General features: G+C 48.7%; 1 protein-coding gene across 5 annotated transcripts in view; it reads left to right on the forward strand.

Annotated features, from left to right (window-relative positions):
- The window catches only part of RMND5B (required for meiotic nuclear division 5 homolog B), a 19,455-nt gene continuing 6,276 nt past the window's right edge, over positions 1 to 13,179 (forward strand). The window contains exons 1-7 of one of the 5 annotated variants that reach the window (XM_054487599.2): positions 1 to 329; positions 512 to 651; positions 7,009 to 7,159; positions 11,490 to 11,635; positions 11,759 to 11,899; positions 12,538 to 12,638; positions 12,853 to 13,019. In XM_054487599.2, the coding sequence (XP_054343574.1) occupies positions 7,021 to 7,159; positions 11,490 to 11,635; positions 11,759 to 11,899; positions 12,538 to 12,638; positions 12,853 to 13,019 (694 nt within the window). In that variant the 5' untranslated portion in view covers positions 1 to 329; positions 512 to 651; positions 7,009 to 7,020. The other 4 variants (XR_010126505.1, XM_063665646.1, XM_063665647.1 and 1 more) reach the window with 4 other exon arrangements.

Below are 13,179 nucleotides of genomic sequence, written 5' to 3' on the forward strand. Positions count from 1 at the left end.
CCGGCGAGGAGCGGTCGCGGCCAGCGGCTTCCGCCGACTGGGAGGCCCGGGGCCCGGCCGGAGGGACTCGGAACCTGGAGGCGACCAGGCGCGACTCCCCAGCGGACTACAGGCGCGGCTTTTCTGGCCGCCGCCCGGTTCCCGCGGGCGACTCCACTCGGCACGCGCGGCGGGGAGGCTCGGCGGTCAGGCGCAAAGCCGCGGGCTCGTGAGACGGCCACCCCTCCGCAAAACCTCCAATGGGCGGGCCCGGACCTCCGATCGCCCGCCGCGGCTTCCGGTTCCGATGACAGTGGCGCCGGAAGCCGGGGCCGGGGCTGCTGGGCGAGGTGAGAGCGTGAGGGCTTGGGAGCCGGCAGGTGCGGGCCGAGGGCGGGCACAGCGGCCGGCGGAGCTGAGGCGCGCGGCGGGGAAAGCTCGGCCGGCCTCCCGGGCCCCAGCCTTCTCCAGAACCCCTGCTACCCACGACTAAGCCCCGAACAATCTGCCCTTGGGCTTGTTCTCTTCGCAGTTGTCGGCCCGGGGCCGGGAGCTGGAGTCCCAGACTCATAGGTCCCGGCCCAGCCCCCGAAGAGCCGCCTCAGCCGGGGGGAGTTGCTCGGACTCAAACGTCCAGTCTTCGTGCGACCGCGCTGGGTCGGAAGTGAGCAGGTGCGCACCGGGCTCGGCAGGGCTTTGGAGCAGGGTCTTTGAAAGGATGACTAGGAGTTTGCCTGTCGTTTGCATGTTAATGCGGGTGAAACTCCCAGTAGGCGCTGCTGTCCAGGGAAAATGATGGGCTTTTTCCTCCCTCCAGTTTTGGTTAATGAGAAAAGATTAGAAACTTCAAGTAGGACTGTGTAGTAAAAAAAAATGGAGGAGGGCGATATGACAGGGTAACTGGTGTGAGGATGGGGCAGAGGGGTCAGCGTTGGATACTGTGGTCTAGCAGAGCATCTCTGAGGACGTGACATTTGCGTTGAGACCCAAATTAGGAGGCAGGCATAGGAAGATACGGGAAGAGAGTGATCCAAGCAGCGGAAACAGCCAGTGCGAAGGCCCTGGGGCAGAAATCAACTGAGAGTATAGTCAAGGAACAGAAAGAAAGCTAGTGTGACTGGAGTATGGTAAGAAAGGGAAAGTGTGGTAGGAGATGAGGTCGGAGAGTTGGGGTTTGCTCACATAGAGTCTGTAGGTCATAGAAAGGAATGTGGAGTTTTTTCTAAGTACAGTGGAAATCTTTTGGTTTTAAGCAGAGGAGTGACATGTAGGGTAGAGAGTGGTTGGAGGTCGCGGCTGCAAAAGCATAAGAATTGGCTGGGCACAGTGGTTCACGCCCGTAATTCCAGCACTTTGGGAGGCTGAGGCTGGCAGATGGCTTGAGCTCAGCACTTCAGGACCAACCTGGCCAACATGGTGAAACCCTGTCTCTCCAAAAAATAAGACTGGGCGCAGTGGCTCACGCTTGTAACCCCAGCACTTTGGGAGGCCAAGGCGGGAGGATCACTTGAGGCCAGGAGTTCAAGACCAGCCTGGCCAACATGGTGAAACCCCATCTCTACTAAAAATAAAAAATTTAGCCGGGCGTGGTGGCAGGTGCCTGCAATTCCAGCTACTTGGGAGGCTGAGGCAGGAGAATCGCTTGAAACTGGGAAGCAAAAGTTGCAATGAGCCAAGATCGTGCCACTGTACTGCAGCCTGGGTGACAGAGTGAGAATGTCTCAAAAACAAACAACAAAAAAATTAGCCAGGTGTGGTGGGGAGAGAGGGGAAGAATAGGGACAAAAGGGAATACATAAATAAATACAAAGGAGAAAAGGCCCCGCATGGACCACTTAAATGTGTCATGAACTCAGGAGTGTTCATGGGGGGACTACATGGTGCACCTGTAGTCCCAGCTTCTTGGGGTGGGGGGCTGAGGTGGGAGGATCACTTGAGCCCAGGAGGTCGAGGCTGCAGTGAGCCCTGATTGTACCACAGCACTCTGGCCTGGGAAACAGATTGAGACCCTCTCTCTCTTTTTTTTTTTTTTTTTAATTTTTAAGCAACCCTATTAACTGAAGAGACCCTGCCTCACAAAAAAAAAAAAAAAGCGTTAAGAATTGGGTCAATGGAGGTTGTCTAATCTTTGTCAGGCAAAAGGGACCTTTATGATTTGCTCAAACTTCCTTTCTCCCTACACAGGAGCTCCTTGTTTCAGGATGCTAAATACTCCAGGATAAACCTCCATACATGCCTTTGTGGAGATTTTAATATTTCACTCATGTCTCTTTTCTACCCACTCCTACACGTTTGAGCTCAGGCTCTCTAGCACAAACTTAGGAAATGGATGTGTTTTTTTTTTTGAAATGGAGTTTTTGCTCTTGTTGCCCAGGATGGAGTGCAATGGCATGGTCTTTGCTCACTGCAGCCTCCACCTCCTAGGTTCAAGCGATTGTCCTGCCTCAGCCTCCTGAGTAGCTGGGATTACAGGTGCCCGCCACCATGCCTGGGTAATTTTTGTATTTTTAGTAGAGACGAGGTTTCACCATGTTGGTCAGGTGGGTCTCAAACTCTTGATCTCAGGTGAGCCACCCGCCTCAGCCTCCCAAAGTGCTGGGATTACAGGCATGAGCCACTGCGCCCGGCCAATCAACAATTTTTTTTTTTTTTTGGAGACGGAGTCTTGCACTGTCTCCCAGGCTGGAGTGCAGTGGCACGATCTTGGCTCACTGCAAGCTCCGCCTCCCAGGTTCACACCATTCTCCTGCCCCAGCCTCCCGAGTAGCTGGGACTACAGGTGCCCGCCACCACACCCGGCTAATTTTTTGTATTTTTTTAGTAGAGATGGGGTTTCACCATGTTAGCCAGGATGGTCTTGATCTCCTGACCTCATGATCCACTCGCCTTGGCCTCCCAAAGTGTTGGGATTACAGGCGTGAGCCACCGCGCCCGGCCCCAATCAACAAATGTTTACTGAGCATCTACCATGGACCAGGCCCTAGTCTGGGCATTGAGGGGGAGAAAGGACAAGTCTACATTCCAGCCATCGAGCAGCTCACAGACCAATGGAGGAGGCTGACGTGGACAGGCTGTTACTGTGCTGCAGTAGTTGAGGACTCGATGGGTGTGGTATGGCCACTCTTGCCAGGTTATAAAGCAGAAAAGGAGGCAGGGAGATTTCACTGAGGGCTCAAGGAGAGGTGATAATTTAACTACAGCTTATGTACTCTATACAAAGAAGTGCAGAGGGCACTCTAAAAATGGGAAGAACTTGTGCAAAGGAAGCAAATATATAATTGCAAAGGTTTATATGTCAACCATGGTAGTGTTGGGCAAAAGGTAACGATCTGATGTGTGTTTCGGAGGGTCATCCTGGTGGATAATTTCTGTATATGTGAGACCTTGGGGAGGAAGGCTTAGGACCAGTGGACATGAAATTTCAATCATCAGTACTTCTATTAATCATGAAGTTTGTCAAAGACAAACACAATTCCTTGCGCCTGGTGAAGATGACTGACTATGATTCAGGCAGAGTGGCTTGCTCTGGACAGACTGAATTAACCTCCTGCATTTTTTGGATAGAATACTCACAAACAGTTCTGTTTTCTCAGTTCACTTATTTTATTTTTAAAAATTTGACCAGGTGATTTGGCTCACACCTGTAATCCCAGTGCTTTGGGCGGCCAAGGCAGGTGGATCACTTGAGGCTAGGAGTTCGAGACCAGCCTGGCCAAAATGGCGAAACCCCGTCTTTACTAAAAATACAAATATGAAAAAAAAAAAAAAGAGCCAGGTGTGGTGGCGCACCTGTAATCCCAGCTACTTGGGAGACCAAGGCATGAGAATTGCTTGAACCCGGGAGGTGGAGGTTGCCAGTGAGCCAAGATAGCACCACTGTACTCCAGCCTGGGCAGCAGAGTGAGACCGTCTACAAAAAAAAAAAAAAAAAAAAAATTACTGAGTTAATCACACTCCTCAGTTCATGATACATTTAACTGGTCCATGCAGGGCCTTTTTCTCCTTTGTATTTATATTCCCTTTTGTCCCTATTCTTCCCCTCTCTTCTCACAACAGGAAACCATTCTGATGTGTTTGGTGTATATCTTCTTTTTGTTTTTTGTTTTTTTGAGACAGGGTCTCACTCTGTTGCTCAGGCTGGAATGCAGTGGCATAATCATGGCTGACTGCAGCCTTGACCTCCCCGGCTCAAACAATCCTCTGTCCCACCTCAGCCTTCTGAGTAGCTGGGACCACAGGCATGTGTCACCATGCCCAGGTAAATTTGCCATGTTGCCCAAGCTAGTCTCAAACTCCTGAGCTCAGCAGTCTGCCTGCCTTGACCTCCCAAAATGCTGAGATTACAGGTGTGAGCCATTGCTCCCAGCCTATATGCCTATGTTTTTAATTTACATAAATGGATTCTGCCTAGACCTCATTTTTTTCCACCTCAGTGCCATGTGTGGATCTTATCGATGTTGCTCTGGGTATATCTGGGATGCAGTTTCTAAATGCTCCACAGGTTTCCATAGATGCAGCCCCCACATTTTACTTACTTGATTCCTCTAGTGATGAGGTCCCTAGATTGTTTCCTACTCCTTGCTACAATGCAGTCCTGTACCTATCTCCTTCCTCAGCTTTGTAAATACAATTTTATCGCTTCTCAGCCTTTTCGCTAAGATCAAGTGTAGTAAATACAATTTCAAGATGCTGATTTGAGCTTGCCTTTGATAAGCCTGGTAGCCCTTGGTGTCTGACAGGGCCAGATTGTTTGACCTTCGTGAGGTCCTGGCTTTTTTGAGCCATGTTTATTTTTGATAAATTGTGATTCTAGTTCCCAGACACTCTTGGCCAGCATTCTAGTGTCCTGCCATCTTCCCCGGTTGATCATTCTCATGAGCTCTGTGGTTAATTTTGTGTTTCTCGTCATCATTAATGGTTGCTGTACACTCATTCCAACACAGATATTTGCTCTTTCCTTTCCTGGTGAAACAGTGGCCTGTGAAGCTGGTCCTGGGAGTGCCTGTGATATGAAGTACATAGAGAAGGACTCTGAGGCCAGAGCCAGACTGTCTGGCTTCAGTTCAGTTCCCAGCTCCTCCACTTCCCAGATGCCTGACCTTGGGCAACTGATTTAATCTTTGTGTCTCATTTTCTCATCTGCAAAGTGGGTCTAATCATTGTACCTACCTCATAGTGTTTTGGTGAGCATTAGGTAAATGAATTAATGTATGCAAAGTCATTAGAACAGTGCCTGGCACATAACAGGCTCCTCTTTGGAATGTCAGCTGTTAATAATAGCAATAATAATAATTACATCATTTCAGATAGGAGACCCTGTTATATTTTGCCATAATGGGTCACATTCAGTTGCAGGGTGTTTGTTCAGAGGGGATGGTGGGGGGTGGGGTGGCATAGCTTCTGGACTCTGTGACTATAGATTCCAGTGTAATAGCATTAGCTGTAAGGAAAAAGGGAAGAAACACAGCCCCCAAGGCCCTGGGTGCCTTTTCACGGTCACTTGTTGCCTGTCAGGTTGGGAGACAGTGGCTACAGATGGGCCAAGGTGCTGAGGCCGGGACTCGTGCTGGTGGGAATGAGTGAAGAGAGCCTGTGAAACTGGGAGGGTCTTGGTGGTCACCCTGGACATAAGATTCTCTTTCTCTTTGATGCTCCTCCGTACCCTTCTTGAGAATGGGCATTGGGCTAGATCAGCTCTGTCACAGACATTCTGAGGTTTGCCCACATGTTCAGTGTCAAAGGCTGCTCTGAAATGGAAAGGAGCAGTGGCCCAGGGTAGAAAGGACACAGAAGGAAGCCCCAGTGGTAGGGAGAGGAGATAGGACAAGAAAAGTCAACTTTCTTTCAATGGTATAATGCGGAGGGAAGGTTGTGTTGCAGCAAGAGAGGTTCTTGTCTGGTTGGGGAGGCAGGCCCAGTGACCAAAACTGAAAGAGAAGGGTGCAAAGTGAGAGTAGAGGGAGCTAGGTGGGCACAGGCTAGAGACAGCTGCTGAAGACGCTGACGTCTGAGCTAACTCAGAAGTGATGGGCCAGCCTCTCAAGTAGTCAAGGAGGTAAGGGTGATGGAGAGCAGGCCAGGTGAGGAAGCAGCATGTACCAGGGCACGGAGTTATGAGAGAGCAAGGGTTCTGTGCCTGTCCTCAGGTGCGCAGCGGGTGAGGGTGAGGCAGGGGTGGTGGGCAAGCCTGTCAGGCCGGCATGGTTGGCAGTTATTCCCCAAGCTGTGTTTCCAAATATCAGCCACTCAAGGACAGCCTTTATGGCTTATGTTACTATAGTATGTAGAAAAGCAGTTCCTCTGACTGTAAGAATGTGGCCATAATAACTCTATGAAAATACATGGGCTGGGCATAGTGGCTTATGCCTATAATCCCAGCACTTTGAGAGGCCAAGGTGGAAAGATGGTTTGAGCCCCAGGAGTTTGAGACCAGCTGGGGTAACACAGGGAGACCCTGTCTCTACGAAAAAAATTTTTAAATTAGACAGGTGTGGAAGCATACTCCTGTGGTCCCAGCTAGTCAGGAGGCTAAAGTGGGAGAATCCCTTGGGCCTGGGGGATCAGGGTTGCCATGAGCTGAGATTGTGCACCTGCACTCTAGCCAGGGCAACAGAACAAGAGCCTGTCTCTCAAAAAAGAAAATACATACATGTAATATGACATTATACAGTATATGGATTTCTAGTTAGATAGTATTGCCAGCTAAGGGCTCTGTGAGACCTGCTCTCTATTCTGATTTAAAAGGGAGATGAGCAAAGATTAAGGCATGAAAAGAGTTGAAAATGGAATAATAATTTTCTCACCATGATTAAGAAAAACCTCATCCTCACACCAGCCTGCATCCTCCACTGGGCATCCCAGTGGAGTGAGGAGATGGGATGTTATATGCTTACCAAAACCTTGGTAAGCTGGGAACATTGTTACATGATGTGGGAATGGTGAGAGGGATCTGAAGAGAGGTGGTCTGGGCACCCTGCCTGCTATGCCACCGTGGCCCAGATGGGGCCTGACCCAGCTGACCCTCCCCAGGCTGAGGCCGCCATGGAGCAGTGTGCGTGCGTGGAGAGAGAGCTGGACAAGGTCCTGCAGAAGTTCCTGACCTACGGGCAGCACTGTGAGCAGAGCCTGGAGGAGCTGCTGCACTACGTGGGCCAGCTGCGGGCTGAGCTGGCCAGCGCAGGTGGGTGGCCACCCTTGCAAGTGCCCTGCGACAGCCTCCCTGAGGACGTGGGAGACCCGAAGCTACTGAGTGACAGGGTTCCGGAAGGACGATGATGAGGATGTTGGTACCTGCATCTCTAGGCCTCCTTGAAACCGGGTAATGACAGTCTCTGAGCTACTTCAAAAAGCCCAACAAATTATTAATTTACCTGAGATGATTCCCATTTACATTGTGTTTTCAACGTACTTTTCTATTTTTAACTTTTTTTTCGTCTCGTAATTTTTTTTTTTTTTTTTTTTTTTTGTGGAAACAGTGTCTTTGTTGCCTAGGCTGGTCTTGAACTCCTAGGGGCTCAAGTGATCCTCCTGCCTCAGCCTCCCAAAGTGCTGGAATTATATGCATGAGCTACCATGCCTGGCCTATTTTTAGCTTTTAAGATTTTAAAGATAATTTCAAATTTACAGACCAGTTCCAAGAATAGTATAAAGAACTGATATATACCCTTTACTTGGATTCACCAACTGCTCATATGTTGCCATATTTGCCGAGATCATTACTTTTTAACCATTTAAAAGTAAGTTGTAGATAACATAGCCCCAAGCCTTCGTGTGTATTTCCTAAAATCAAGGGCATTCTCTAACATAAAAACAGCGTAGTTATTAAAACCCAGAAATTGCCAGGCGCAGTGGCTCACGCCTGTAATCCCAGCACTTCGGGAGCCCGAGGCGGACAGATCACCTGAGATCAGGAGTTTAAAACCAGCCTGGCCAACATGGCAAAACCTCATCTCTACTAAAAATACAAAAACTAGCTGGGCATGGTGGTGGGCTGCAGTGAGCCGAGGTCATGCCACTGCACTCCAACCTGGGCAACAGAGCAAGACTCGTCTCAAAAAATTAAATAAATAAATAAATCCAAGAAATGAAACATTGATATAATATTACCTAATAACTATAGTTCACATTTCTTTTTTTTTGAGATGGAGTCTCACTGTTGCTCAGGCTGGAGCGCAGTGACGTGATCTTGGCTCAACTGCAGCCTCCACCTCCCGGGTTCAAGCGATTCTCGTGCCTCAGCTTCCCGAGTAGCTGGGATTAAAGGCGCACACCACCACCTGCAGCTAATTTTTGTATTTTTTAGTACAGATGGGGTTTTGACATGTTGGCTAGGCTGGTCTCGAACTCCTGACCTCAAGTGATCTGCCTGCCTCGGTCTCCCAGGGTGCTAGGATTACAGGTGTGAGCCACCATACCCAGCCAGCGTAGTCCACATTTCAATTTTGCTTTTGTCCCAGGAATTTTTTTTTTTTTTTTTTTTGTTACAGAGTTTTGCTCTCATTGCCCAGGCTGGAGTGCAATGGCGCAATCTCGGCTCACTGCAACCTCCGCCTCCCAGGTTCAACACATTCTCCTGCTTCAGCCTCCCAAGTTGCTGGGTTTACAGGCCCGTACCACCATGCCTGGCTAATTTTATTTTATTTTTTGTATTTTTAGTAGAGACGGGGTTTTGCCATGTTGGCCAGGCTGGTCTCGAACTCCTGATCTCAGGTGATCCACCTGCCTCAGCCTCCCCAAGTGCTGGGATTACAGGTGTGAGCCACCATGCCCGGCTGTTCCAGGAATTTTCATAAAGCATTTTAATATCCAGTCCAAGAACCAATCCAAGATCACACACTGCATTTAGTTTCTCCTGTGTAATCTTTAGTTTGTTTAATCTGAGACATTTCTTCTGTCTTCCTTTATCTTTCATGACATTGGTATTTTTGAAGCATTAAGGCCAATTATTTTGCAGAACGTCTCTCAATTTGGAGTTTTCTGATGTTTTCTCATTACTTAGGTTTTGCATTTTTGGCAGTACTTCAGAAGTGATTTGTTTCTCAGTGCATCACACTGGAAGACACAAGATGTTGGTTTATTGCATTATTGCTGTTGTTCACTTTTATTTTGGAGACAGGGTCTCACTTTGTTGCCCAGGCTGGAGTGCAGTGGCATGATCTTGGCTCACTGCAGGCTTGATCTCCTGGGCTCAAGTGATCCTACCACCTCAGCCTCAGGAGTAGCTGGGACCACAGCAGTACACTACCAGGCCCAGCTAATTTTTTTTTTTTTTTTTTATTGTAGACACAGGGTCTCCCTGTGCTGTCCAGGGTGGTGTCGAACTCCTGGGTTCAAGTGATCCTCCCGTGTCAGCCTCCCAAAGTGCTGGGATTATGATCTGCTGCACCTGGCCTGATCTTCACTTTGATCACTTAGTTAAGATGGTAGCTGCAAAGTTTTTCCACTGTAAACTTCCTAATTTTTCTTTGTAATCACTAAGTAGTTTGTGGGCTGTAATCCTAGCACTTTGGGAGGCTGAGGCAGGTGGATCACTCGAGCCCAGGAGGTCGAGACCAGGCTGGTCAACATGGCAAAACCACATCTCTACTAAAAATACAAAAATTAGCCGGGCATGGTGGCACATGCCTGTAGTCCCAGCTACTTGGGAGGCTAAGGCATGAGAATCGCTTGAACCCAGGAGGTGGAGGTTGCAGCAAGCCAAGATCACGCCACTGCATTACAGCATGGGTGACAAAGCGAGACTGTCTCAAAAAAAAAAGTGGTTTGTGGGGAGATACTTTGATACCATATAAATGTCCTATTCTTTACCAAATTTCAGCCTACTAGTTTTAGTATCCATTAATGATTGTTGTGTGAATTATTACTAAGCTGTCTGCAACATGGTGATTTTTCCTGCTTTGTCATTCTTTATACATTTATTAGTTGGCATCCAACTGTAAAGAAGCTTTCCCTTCTCCTTTCATTATTATCAGTTCACACTCATATTCTTATTTTATTCAATAGGTTATAATCCATTACAGTTATTTAATGTAATGTTCAAATTGTCTTAGGTCTGACCAGAGGGAGTCCCTGGTTCCTATGTCTTTTTTAAAAATTGAGCTATAATTCACTTACCATTAAACTCACTCTTTTAAAGTACTCTGGCCAGGTGCAGTGGCTCATGCCTGTAATCCCAGCACTTTGGGAGGCTGAGGCAGGTGGATCACCTGAGGTCAGGAGTTCGAGACCAGCCTGGCCGACATGGTGAAACCTCGTCTCTACTAAAAATACGAAAATTAGCTGGGCATGGTGTCATGTACCTGTAATCCCAGCTACTCGAGAGGCTGAGGCAGGAGAATCGCTTGAACCCAGGAGGTAGAGGTTGCAGTGAGCCAAGATTAAGCCACTGCACTGTAGCCTGGGCGACAGAGCAAGACTCTGTATCAAAATAAATAAATAAAGTACAACTCTGGATGGGCATGGTGGCTCATGTCTGTAATCCCAGCACTTTGGGAAGCTGAGGCAGGTAGATCGCTTGAGTCCAGGAGTTTGAGACCAGTCTGGGTAACATGGTAACCCTGTCTGCCAAAAATACAGGTATTAGCCAGTCTCATAACTCGGTCTCAAAATAAATAAATACATACATACATAGATGAAAATTAAAAAAATAAAGTACAACTCAGTGGTTTTCAGCATATTTACAGAGTTGTACAATCTTCACCACTATCTAATTTCAGAACATTTTCATCACCCCCAAAAGAAACCTCACCCATTGACTAGCTCTCCATTCCTCCCTCTCCCTAGCCTCTGGCAACCACTCATCTCTTTTCTGTCTCTCTAGATTTGCCTATTTTGGACAGTTCATATAAAAGGAATCATACCACATGTAGCCTTTTGTGTCTGGCTTCTTTGATTAATAGAATGTTTTCAAGGCTCATCTATGTTGTAGCCTGTATCAGCACTTCATTCCTTTCTATGGCTGAATAATAGTCCACTGTATGGATGTGCCATATTTTTCCACTAGTTGATGGACATTTGGGTTGTTTCCACCTTTTGGCTATTATAAATATTGCTGCTATAAATATTCACTTACAAGTTTTTGTGTGGACGTGTTTTTATTTCTTTTGGTATATCCTTAGGAGTGGAACTGCTGGATCATACGGTAACTCTATGTTTAACCTGGCAGTTACCAAACAGAATCCTATGCATGCTGTAGTCCATGAGTTAAAATAAACACTTGACCCTTAGTAAGTGCCAAATCATCTTCATTTCACAGCAACCTGTAATTTCACAGATGAGGAAATGAAGGCTCCCAGAGGTGAACTGGCTTTTCCCATTTGACCAGTTCCAAGTCAGACAGTTAAAAAGTGGCAGGACCTGGAAGAGAAGCTAGTTCTTTCACCCTGGCATTCAGGGCTGCCTCCTGGGCTACGGGGCTGGCATTTAGAATAGAGGAAGCAGAGCTAAGGTCTGCTGCCAAGGCAGGTGCCCCAGTCTTCCTCCTCTGTGTCCTTATTCCACTTTCTCTGCAGCCCTCCAGGGGACCCCTCTGTCAGCCACCCTCTCTCTGGTGATGTCACAGTGCTGCCGGAAGATCAAAGATACGGTGCAGAAACTGGCTTCGGACCATAAGGACATTCACAGCAGTGTATCCCGAGTGGGCAAAGCCATTGACAGGGTGAGCATGTGGCCAGCTCCAGGCCTGGGGTGGGAGTACCCTGAAGCTGGGATGTACAAGGACTCGAAGGACAGCCAGCAAGAGTGCCCGCATCACCAGGCCCTGTCTCTCCTCCTCCGTCAGAACTTCGACTCTGAGATCTGTGGTGTTGTGTCAGATGCGGTGTGGGATGCACGGGAACAGCAGCAGCAGATCCTGCAGATGGCCATCGTGGAACACCTGTACCAGCAGGGCATGCTCAGCGTGGCCGAGGAGCTGTGCCAGGTACAGCCGGGCCGGGCGGGCATGACAACCTGCCTGCTCTGCCTTTCACCTGCTAGTTTTCACTATATGAAGTCCCTGCCATTCTTCAAATCCATTTATTTCCTAAAGGAAATCAGCACCTCTGCCAGAAGTAGAAGGTAGCTTTAAAAACGTATATGATGAAAAGAGAAGTTACTCATTTCTAGTTAGAGTTGGTTGCCAGCCAGGGTTCTGAGCTGAGGCCTCATATCCCTTAAATGAAAAGGGAGATGAGTGAAATGACAAAGTAGTACTTGTTAGGTGTTAAAGACACACTGGTGGTAAAAGTAAAGATTTTCTCTACTGTACTAGGAGGATTGAAGAGGAGTAATTTTCTCGCCATGCAACTCAGTGCGTAGCCTGGGGACTGTCTCCATTGCTACGGTTGTGGGGTGGGGTTTGCAGTCTGCACTCTGGAGGTCAGCATGTCATACTCAGCCTCCCCAGGACTGAAATGGGAACAAGAGAGGCCCAAGTGGCTGGCAGGAGATCAAGCTCCTCAAGCAAAGCCCAGCTCTCTCTGGCCTGTCTTTGGCGGGTGAGCTTTTATTATGTGCATAGCAGAGAACTTTGGAAACACCATCTTCCAGTGGTGGGATCTCTTCTCTCTCTCCTTGTAGGAATCAACGCTGAATGTGGACTTGGATTTCAAGCAGCCTTTCCTAGAGTTGAATCGAATCCTGGAAGCCCTGCACGAACAAGACCTGGGTCCTGCGTTGGAGTAAGGAGGCCCTTGGGTGGGCCAGCAGCACTCTGCTCCGACCTCTCAGGGCACAGGGCTTGACTGTGGTCTTCAGTTCACCCAGATGTACTTGACTTGCCTCCAGCCCTGTCTCAAGAGCCTCACACAGGCTTTTGGGGCCCTCCTCTCAGGTCCTGGCTCTCAGGTCCTAGCCCCCACCAGCTCTACACTAAACTGGCCCCTTTCTTCCCAGATGGGCCGTCTCCCACAGGCAGCGCCTGCTGGAACTCAACAGCTCCCTGGAGTTCAAGCTGCACCGACTGCACTTCATCCGCCTCCTGGCAGGAGGCCCCGAGAAGCAGCTGGAGGCCCTCAGCTATGCTCGGCACTTCCAGCCCTTTGCTCGGCTGCACCAGCGGGGTGAGTGCCCAGGCGGCTGGGGTTGTGCTGCCTGGCCTGACACATGTCTGGATGTGGTGGGTTACATCAGGCTGCCAGTCCCTGCACCCGTGTGGGGCTGTCTGTTACGCAGATGCCTCTCCCCAACTAGAAACTTCTCTGACCCCTCATTGTGTCCAGG

This window comes from Pongo pygmaeus, chromosome 4, assembly GCF_028885625.2.
Source record: "Pongo pygmaeus isolate AG05252 chromosome 4, NHGRI_mPonPyg2-v2.0_pri, whole genome shotgun sequence".
Lineage (NCBI taxonomy): Eukaryota > Metazoa > Chordata > Mammalia > Primates > Hominidae > Pongo > Pongo pygmaeus.